We start from the raw sequence: 10,279 nt of genomic DNA, 5'->3' as shown, positions 1-10,279 counted from the left end.
AAAATGATCAAATCGTGTGTGAGTGCATATACACAAACGCATGAATACTTCAACAAAAGCTAGTGGTGGATTGTTGAGAGGGCAGTGTAGCTAAGTTCCTGCTTTGTTACATAGATAAATTGCCAAAGGAAACATTATCCAAACAGTTCTACTTCAAAGGGAAAACGACAAGCTTTGGGGAACTTGTGGTACTTTCAATCTGGCCAATAACCAAGTGTAAAGTGTAAAATATACATGTTTAGGAAGTAGGACACATGCCGTTCAAGACAGGCCTTTCCCATGCTCTCAGACCAGTGCAGCTTCATTTGATGTGCAAATGCATGATGTGTGATCTGTCCTGGCAATGTGCTGCCTGCCAGCAGCACAAACATTTCACAAGCACCCTTTTGGGTTCCTTCAGCCTGCTGTGTGCACAGCCTCCTTGGCAACCTCTGCAGCTGGAGCTTTTCTTACAGTCTATTGCTGTTGTGGTTGCACAATCCAGGTTTATTTAGCAGGTCTTGTCAAGAGACTCCAGGCAGACAAAACCACCTCAAAACCAGTCTGGAATTGCAGGATTTGATGTTAGCTACTAGGATTAAATGACAATACAAGGAATGGCTACAGGAGTGCACTGAGGAACATATCAATAATTCAGATTTCATTGATCCTTAAGGCAAATTGTCCTGGCAGATGTCCCAGCCTTCCTGAACATTGGAGACTTCGGGGCATTACAGCTGATGGCAAGGGCCCTCCATAATGTGTTCATAAATGTCACCTGAAATTGAGTGAAAGAATGTTCCCTGGAGTGCTTCCTGGCACTGCCAGCACAGCCAAAAAAAACATGTGCTGTGCACAGTACACGACAGGCTCTGCTGTGGGATGAAACTCATCCTACAAACCCATGAAGAGTAGCAGTGCAAATGCTCACCCTAGGGAAGTAGTTGGTGGTGGGTGCAGTCCCTCTTTTCAATAGTGGCTTGAGTGGATTTAAATTTGTTGATAGTTGTGGTCTTTGTGGTACAACTGGGCTCTAGAATACCTGTGCTAGGAGGATGAGGTTGGCTTTTAGTGAGGGTTCGGGATTTAGACTCAGATGGCTGAACTGTTTTAGAATTAACCATTCTTATGAACCAGGGCACGTAGATGTGCTTTTTGTCCCCCTCTCCCAGTAGGTTAAGGGGATTAGGGCCATTATGCCCCAGCTCTGGTGACTCTGGTGACACATGACTATGCCATGTGTACCAGGAGGCACAATACTTGTGCCTCTTCTACTCACTGTCTTTAGGACAGATTCTCGGTTGTATGTGTGTGCACAGCCCCTAGCCCTCAGTCTCAGCTACCCAAGCACTTGGTGCTGAGCACCACCCCAGTGCAGCAGCTGTGGCTGTGCAGACAGCTTCACCAGCTCTTCCCCACCAAAACGACTGAACTTGTGCTACAGCCAGCTGTAATAATCCATTGCTTGTGTTAACCTTGAATTCCAGAGTGTCAGTTGCAGTCCTCTGAGAAAAATTAAGCAAGTGCTTATTGAAACCAGCATCCCAGCACTCCACATAGTGCTGTGTGAGAGAGGAAAGTGAGACCCCAAGACCTAGTAGTAGCATGTTCTAGCCACACTTTGGTCTCATGAATTTATACTATATATGCTTATACGTGGCCCAACTTCATGCTAAAGTCCCCCACTTTGCTTAGGAAGTTCCTGGCAGAGCCACACATAGTTCCCTTCCTGATACCTTGTCCCCAAACCAGGACATTCCTGTGTGCTGTCAGTGGACACGGAAGATACAGTAAAGATACAGAAAGAATTAATCAACTACCTGTTTAACGAGGATGAGGAAGAAAGGTGCGTTTTATGCAGCTGTAGTCTAATGTGCTGAGAGAAGTCTGTTTGAATGGGTTGGGAATGCTGATGGCATCTAATAGCCAGAGACTTTTCCTGCCCCTTGATAGATACAGCACTGTGAATATCAGTCATTGTGGGATGAAGTTGTTATGAGAGAAATAACTTCCTGTGTTGATGGACTGAACATGCAGTAAATGGAGATATATGGATGTAAATGTAAGGTGGTTGTAAATGTAGCTCTCCAGAGCTCTAGGTGTGACCGTGCAGAGAGCCTTAAGTAAACAGTACAGTGTATCACTTGTCTTTGACTTCCTCTCTAGCTAAAGTGGTGCCCTGAATTCAATGTTATTAGGGGTTCTCTTTCTTCCAGGACAGAACTGGGAAATGACAGGGCACTGTAACACAGTGCTTCTGCATGTGCAAGGCAAGCTTTTCCATCCTGGCCTTTGTGGGGAGGAAGGGAAAAAGCACCAATAAATGCGTGAATGCTGTCCAAGTAGTATCAATGTCCATTGCTTTGTCTGAAGGCCACAGAAGTGAAATTATTTTTGCCTTTCTTCACAACCTTTCCTAGAAGGAGTGTACAATTATTTCCAAACTCTCCCTTTACTAGTCCTGTGTACGCATTTATTGATACATTTATTTTCACCAGCTGGGGCTCCACAGAGTGCTTATTTACTATGGACTGAATGTGGCTCATTTCATTAGCTGACAAGACTCCTTGTTTTCGGTGGGTTCCAGAACAGCCTGCCTTCATTCTTCATTTTGCTTTCAGAAAAGCACTCAATTGCTTGTGCCTGTGTGACTGCTTGGAGGGGTGAGGCGGGTTGCAAAAAGGTCAGAGAGATGGGGAATATGGAAGGTACTAATTGTTCACTCAAAGTTCCATGACGTGCCCATGCCACTAGTTAAATATAAATTAAACTCTGCTCAATATATTCCTGATGTCCCAGACTTTCAGGAACAGTAGTCCCTTTTGAGAATGCAATCTCACTCCTATTACTAAGTTTTATTCTGTTTTATCCCATCTGTTTTAGTCAAGTTACTTTATCTATTGTGATTGCCTGTAGAGCGTTGATTAAACCAACAGTATAATTCTCTGACACTGAGGTATAACCATTGCTCGCCATACAATGAAGTAGCTTGGCCTTATTAACTGAGTAGTTACTTTATCTAAAAGGCACCATTTCAAAAGAGGAATGCTGTTCCTGGCAATGGAAGCAACCCTGGAATAAAGGAAGTGCTTGAGGGAGAGTTGTATAGTACCTGGCCATATGAATTTTACTGGCTGTCAAATAACATTCAATCTGTCCTTTTCTGATGTTTTAGCCTTTTGAAATGAAAGACAAGTAGAATATCACTCCATAAAAGATCTGAGTATCAATTTAATCATCTCTGTGACTCATCTACTGGAGAAAGAACAGGCATCATGATTTTTTTAAAGATTATCCAAAATTCAAGCTGTGATGCAGCAGTTTGCAAGGGTGCCCCACTGGTTCTGATGATTTCAGACCTTCCCCAATAGCTAAACTTTATGACCATGAGGGTGAGGATGAACTTTGGCTATGACCTAGATCTGCAATTCACAAGTGTTTTTCATACAGCTGCAATAATATTCCAGAAAATGTAATTGGCCTTTTACTTCATTCACTTTTGCAAATGAAAATAAAGCTACTGTGAGAGCAGATCTTTTGCTAAGAAAATATTTTTTTTTAATATTTTTATAGCTCTGTCAACAATAAAGGAGTCTCACAGTCTAAAGTCTTTCTCTAAACCTTTTTAATGGAAAAAACTTCATAGAAAATATCCTTTTACTTTTTTAATAACATATAACTATATACATGATTAAAAACTGTAACAAAAAGCTGCAGGGACTGGAAAAATGTTTTGTTGGATACATGCAGATGGTACATTTAAAAAAGGATTTCACAAATCCATGTACATCAAATGGAGCTGCAGTGACAGGGTTGAAAAAAATGGTAACTCTCTATTATTTCCCTGAATGTATTGGGAATAAAGCACAGACATACAAAATACACAAAAAGAATACAAAAGAGTACATGGTGTAAATGCTGTTAGGACAGGAAGTTTCTTTTTTAAGTAAATAGGAGAAAAGAAGTAAAATCTCCTTTCTTCACATTTTATATTGCAGTTTAAAAGATAACTAATCTCTTACTTGCTGTATTTTGTTTTTCTTAACTCTGGCGTACACTACAGTAGAAGTCTATGGCATTTGCATTTAACAACTCAGGAATATTTTGATTCATCTCCATTTTGGTGAATGTACTGTCATTTCTGAATATCATGTATACGTATTGCTTTAAAACCACATACACAGCTTGACATGAGTTAGAAATACAAAATATTGGGGATCACCACACTACAAAGTGCTGGATACTCTTGTCCTAATCCAGCAGTATGTTCAAGGACACACACAACTTCAAATCTAAGAGGAATTTCTCAGTAAAGGAAGTTAAGAACAATGTAGAAATGATTTGATGATCAGGTCTGGAGTTTTCTACAGTTTGTAGTATAGACTCTGCAGCTAGTTACACCTGAGGCCGTAATTCTGTCCTTGCACCCCAGATAATGTAGCTACACAGTCTAGATGATTTATTGTACTTTTAAGATAAATTTTCTTAATTCTAAGTTAAAACATAAAATGAAACGTCTTTAAAAATGTCTGGGGAATTAGTGAGCTGTGCAGCTGGGAAGAAGAAAGAGATGGTGTTTAGTTTGTTAGTTACAAGTTGGAAGAGATTCTGTAAGCAGCAGGAAATAAAGTGACAGGTTTTAAACACGTGAATTCTAAAAGCACTTGCTCATATTTTTGTCCTGGGCCAAAAAAAGAGCACATAATTGAAAAGTCAGTACCAGCCAGTAAGCTCACCTGAGGCTTACAAGCATGGTAAGGATGGCAAGCCATCATTTAGTAAGAAAATAAAGTTGGGCTTACTTCTTCTTAGGAGGGCTTTTGCTGGGTTCTTCCTGCTGTAATGAATTAATGAATACTTAATGATTCCCAGTGTAATCACAGGCAGTTTAATAGCAAAGATGGAGTCTGCATGTGTGTATACTTGTTTAAAAAAAGAAAAAAGGTGAAAGCAACAACAGTAACAACAACAACAGAACTAGGCAAGCAGTGAAAGCTGAAATATTCTGTGAGGTGTTGGGATCTGTTCTGTTCTCCTTAACACCCTCCCACTCTGTCTGGCCATGCTCTTTTGGAAGGCAGGTAAAACCTTTCAAGTTCCTGTGAGGGAGGATTTTTGCTTATAGCAAGACATACAGTAATTATGAAAATAAGCTTTGAAAACCAAATCCCTGTGGGTCATGGAAGCCAAATCTTACTCATAAGTATTTGGATCTCATTGCCCATATAATGGTTTAATTCCCTCCCCAGTCTGACCTCTTTATGCGAGCATGCTAATTGGAAAGTTGCCAGTATACCAGTTTTTGGCTCATTACTTTCAGATTTCAGAGTCTCTTATTTTCTAAGAACATCAGTGATACTTGTTTATGTTGTTCATTGCTAGCATTTTGGGTAAAATCTGGCTCGTAAAGCCCTGATTGAAATTAGACTGTCAGCACAAGGCAGGTCTGTTTGAGAAGGCAACCTGAAAGCAGTAAGACTTATTTTGTTTATTTAAAGACGAGATAAATGTGTGCGTGCATGCATTTGCATTTAACAGTTTTATAGCTAGAACCATTATTAACAATGCCCAATAGCAATTTTATCTCGTTATGATTAGTTTTATAAAGATGTAACAATTCTCAGGAGAGTTCTATGAAAACATGCAGAGTTGGTTTGCATTAGGTATGCAATTATGTGCCCAGTATATATGTTGCGACTTAATTTCTTAAATATATATTGTGTAACACTTTTTATTCCTGAGTGCTGGTCTCCATAACGAACAGAGAGGGTGGCATCATGTGCTCTTCTGCACAATGTGGTCCTTCGTCATTTTAGGAATTCTTCTGAGGGATCTTTATTGTCACAGTTTTAACTTCAGAATATTCTCTCAATCCACATTCACCCCTAAAAAACAAATTGTAGCATCAGCTTACACCAGACATTAATTTTTTATTGGGCAAAACCCTGCAAAGCGATTCCTTGATAAACTTAAGATATAATCCAAACTTCTTGGCATAGGTTTCTGTTGTATTATGATTTTGTACAGGTTTTCCTTTCATGCCATCTTTCAGAAAACCTGAAGATGGAGTTTCAGCGTAGGTCAAAAGAACAATGGATGGCTCTGGCATTTGATAAGGCAATACAGAATGACATTAAACCCAGAAATACTCACTGTCTGTCTGTTGATGAAACTATTGGGAGTGAATTGATGTCCTCTGTCCTTTCCAGACCTTGAAAATGTCCAAACACTAAGACCTACACCACTGGCCAGTGAAATTACTGCTTATATTTGCACTCAAGAAAGAGAAAGTCCAAACTAAGTACTCTGGAAAAGGAACTATTCATGACCCTGGATAAAGCTGTACTTGAGTCCTAACCCACTGATCTTTTTCCCTAACAAAACATCTAGCAGCAGAAATCAGCATGTGCATGTACTGTGAAAGAGCGGTCAGCCTGCTCAGATCTCCACTAGATTTACGTAGAACACCTCTTTCTGTCCTGGCACAGCATCTCACATGAGAGATTCTATCCTGCTAGAAGCCAGCCACTTAGTAGGTCCCAGTCCTGTCACACATGGCTCTGAGAGGCATATGTTCTGCTTTGGGGAAATTATGCTTAAGAAATGGGTGTTGCTGAATGCTATGTAGATTTTGTTGTAGTCAGCTCAAGTCTGGCTCATCTCTTGGGCAACTCTGCTGAGGTTTAGAGGCGATATTGCATGGCTTCTTGGGAGTTATGCCTGTCTTCTCTGAAGTATAGGTATTTGCATTTGCTGTGCATGTTTTGAGTCACGTCATTAGTTAAGTTCTGATATGTTTGCTGGATGCTGTGTATGTAAAGCAAACAGGATCCCCACCTCACAGCAGCTACAGTCCAAGTCTAGAAGTAGAGTATCTTTTCTATCTATCTGAACTCACACAAGAATTCTCTTGCACAAGCTCTTACAGACATTTGTTTCTTGGTTAAATTTTTATCCCCACCCTAAAATACAGACAATACTTCTCCCTTACTTATATTAAGATCTAAAAAGTGCTCATATGCATATCATCCTAGAATGTTTACTATTTAACACTGCCCTCCCTCTGGATCCAGCTGTGCAAAATTTAATGCCAACTGCACCATAAAGAATATTTCAGGGGAATTCCTGAGAACTTCCTTCTAATATGTGTTGCTTTCAGAATGGAGTGAGGGGCCACTGTTCAAAGCAATTAAAGCCCTCTGTATGCCCCCAGTGTTGCATCGCCTACTTGTTTACTGCATTTACCTCTACACTGTAAATTTTACACAAAATATAACATTTGGGGAAGAATTGCTGTAACTTTCCTTGGAAAGTTAATTCATTTGGACAGAAATATAAGTATTTACCAGCACATTTCACTCCACCTGCAGTTTTGAAGATGTTCCGATATGCCTGTTGGCTTGGCAAGCCTTACCATGCGATAAGAATGGTTGATAGTTAACTCAGACTGATGATTCAGTAGGCATTTTAAGATTTACCGGAGTCTAAGGAAATATATTAGTAAAGATTTTTTGACATGCGAAAGGTTCCCATTGATTTGGACCACCCCACCCCCAGCTTTCAGTAGAAAGTGGTAAACTTGTCTCCAAAGAACGACCAAAAACTGTAGCTATTTATCAGGCTGGGCTGAGCCACAGACCCATTCCCTTAGGGCTCAGTGGAAGCTGTCACCAGGAGCTGCATGGAGCCCAGTAACTAATGCTGCTCAATCTCTCTGCGAGAAAGTTTCTGCCTGATTCAGCAGGGCTGCGCCTTGGCTCCAGGCACCTGTTGGACACATTTGTGCAAGTCAATAGATAACCTAGCCAACAGAGTATCCATTGCCTTTATGTATGCTCTAGCTGCCAGTTGGTCTGGCAAACAAAATTACACATATTTATTGTCTGTTTCTTCAGCTCAAGACCTCAGGGTCTTACACGTTTTTTTTCTGTCTGAAAGCTTGGAAGCGGACAACTGTGATGAATTCTAAGGCAGATCTTTTTCAATAGTTAAAATGTTGCTCTCGCTGAATAGGAAGATGGGTGATTGCAGACATTCAGAGCAGAAGAGTCAGTGCATGTTCAATTAAAGGGCTCACTTGTCCCCATGACCTAATACAGAGAAGTAGGGAGCAGTAACATCCTGTTCTACGTCCACTTTGGGTCAACTTGCACAGGGTGAGAACAAGGGTTGTGTCTGTGAAAAGGAAGGAGCCCACGGGTCAAGTTTGCGTGATGCTATCCCTTGTGAGGGAAAGGGAACAAATTGGTCTTCGAAAAGAAGTATTACATACCCTCTTCGCTCCCTCAGCCCAAAAGAAAAAAAATAAGGAAAAGAATTATAACTCTAAGCCATTCTCCTGCTTGCACTTCTTTTTGAGAATGTAACTATGCACTGCTCTATCTCAGAGCTATCCAGACAGTAATAATTCCTATGACATTAAAGGACAACTCTCAAGTAGAATGGCACCTCTTCCCCTTGAAGACACTTGGACAGAGACAAGCATTTTGGGGAACTCTGTCTAATATGAAAAGGACACATGTGGCTATGTGGGATGAATCACCTGATTTTTAGTTATAGGAGTTAAATTTTACACCACTCAGGCAGTGATAATAAATTTAAAGAAGTGTAACTGTAAAAAAATCCCTCTTTTAGATGTCTTTAAGAATACAGGAATATTGTAAGTAGCCTTAACATGAACAGAAATCAGTTGTATTGCAAGTTCTGGTTCTCTACTGGCACGCACATACCCTGCTACATTTTGTGGGAGTGTAAAATGAATACAGCAGACCTCACCTTTCTGTGTTCATTTTTTTCCCCCACGTGTGATAAAAATCTGTGAATTTAAATGCAGGAACAAAACAAGTTCCAGATAATACCGTGCTAGCACAGACAGCACAGTGGCACAGTTATGATCTGGCTGGAACATAGTATTAGCTTAGCAATGACACGCATATGCATGGACACTTTCTCCTTTTTTTTTTTTTGTCCTTTAATTGCCTGACTCAACATTACTTATGCTGTAAAACATATCCCTTAAAAACAGGGATCTAAGAAACCATGGCATTTTAAATAAAAAGTATGTAGATATTAATGCAGGGGGGAGGAGGTGAGTTAGAAGGTGATATCTGATCAAAGAGGTTCTGAAAGGAGTAGAACAGTTACTCACAAGTAAGTTTTCAGGCATCTTTGTGAGATAGAGATTATTGCCATTCCCAACATTTATTACGATGAATATTTTCAAAGCTGTAGATGGCAATTGAGTACAACTCGCAGATTTTTCTATGGGAGCTGGGGTGCTGCCTGGTTTCCCCCCTTTCAAAAACTCAATGATATCAATATGTGAATATTTTGCTTGCACAGTTAACCTCCCTGAAGTCAATGGGGTCACTCTTGGGTGTCAAGTTACTCATGTGCTCTATCGAACTTAGTAGTTTTAGAATATTTTCACAATGATAAGAGTTAGATGAGCTGACATATTTATGCCAGTGTGAGATCACCTCATAACTCATGAATGTGGAGAATAGTATGAATGTGTTATTCAAAGTACTCCCTAATGAGGGAAAATATTTCAGACTACTACATAGAGCTTATTTTATAGATCAAGTTGTATACTTCAACATATTTAAAGTTTTAAAGAGTTTGACCTTACTTTAGTTTTACTGCTCAGTTTGCCATTAGCCATAAGCTATTTTGAAAGCCTAGGTGAGACGTATCTGGTGTACATGCCTCCTGTGCAGAAATTAATTGAATCCTTTGTATGCGTAACCAATCTGGGGCTGATGCAATTGCTAAACTTCCTCGTGATTGTAATGAGAATTAAAAACTGCTAAGGCTTTAAATTAGGTACATGAGACAGTATTCGAGTGTGGAACTCCATTTCAAAATATTTGGCACTTAGTTCTAAATGGAATAAGAAAAGACAGAAGGTGATTTTTTTGAAAGGGATGTAAATACATTTGTCTGTCCTTCTCTAGGCCTGATTTCATTTAACATTGTTCATAAATCTGGAAGAGATTGATAACATTTTAATAAAATTCAGATGCACCTATGTTAATAAATGTAGGAAAAAAATAAAAAAAATAGCAAAAGAGGCACAATATATGGCAAAACAACTCTGAAACAAGTACATCAAACCAGTCAACAAGCACACAGGTTACACATTCAGAAAAACACTCAGAAATTTTCAGTTCCTTTCAGAATAAGAAGGCAGCTTCAGTAATTTGCTCTGCTATGTAAAAAACAAATAAAAAAATAAAATGGTTTTACCATGTAAATCAATTGCATTTAGGACTGGCAATGATTATCAGTCATCCTATGC

General features: G+C 39.6%; 1 protein-coding gene across 2 annotated transcripts in view; it reads right to left on the bottom strand.

The window, feature by feature from the left end:
• Positions 1-3,631: 3,631 nt before the first annotated feature.
• ALDH1A2 (aldehyde dehydrogenase 1 family member A2) overlaps positions 3,632-10,279 on the bottom strand; it is a 57,549-nt gene continuing 50,901 nt past the window's right edge. For both annotated transcript variants that reach the window (XM_014944722.1, XM_014944721.1), the window contains exon 13: positions 3,632-5,864. In XM_014944722.1, coding sequence (XP_014800208.1) covers positions 5,792-5,864 — 73 coding nt within the window. In that variant the 3' untranslated portion in view covers positions 3,632-5,791. The remainder of the gene's footprint in view (positions 5,865-10,279) is intronic.

The sequence above is a fragment of the Calidris pugnax genome, unplaced genomic scaffold (assembly GCF_001431845.1).
Source record: "Calidris pugnax isolate Ruff unplaced genomic scaffold, ASM143184v1 scaffold70, whole genome shotgun sequence".
Taxonomy (NCBI): Eukaryota; Metazoa; Chordata; class Aves; order Charadriiformes; family Scolopacidae; genus Calidris; species Calidris pugnax.
The sequence above is the reverse complement of the archived record's forward strand: the minus strand, read 5'-3'. Positions and strand labels throughout refer to the sequence as shown.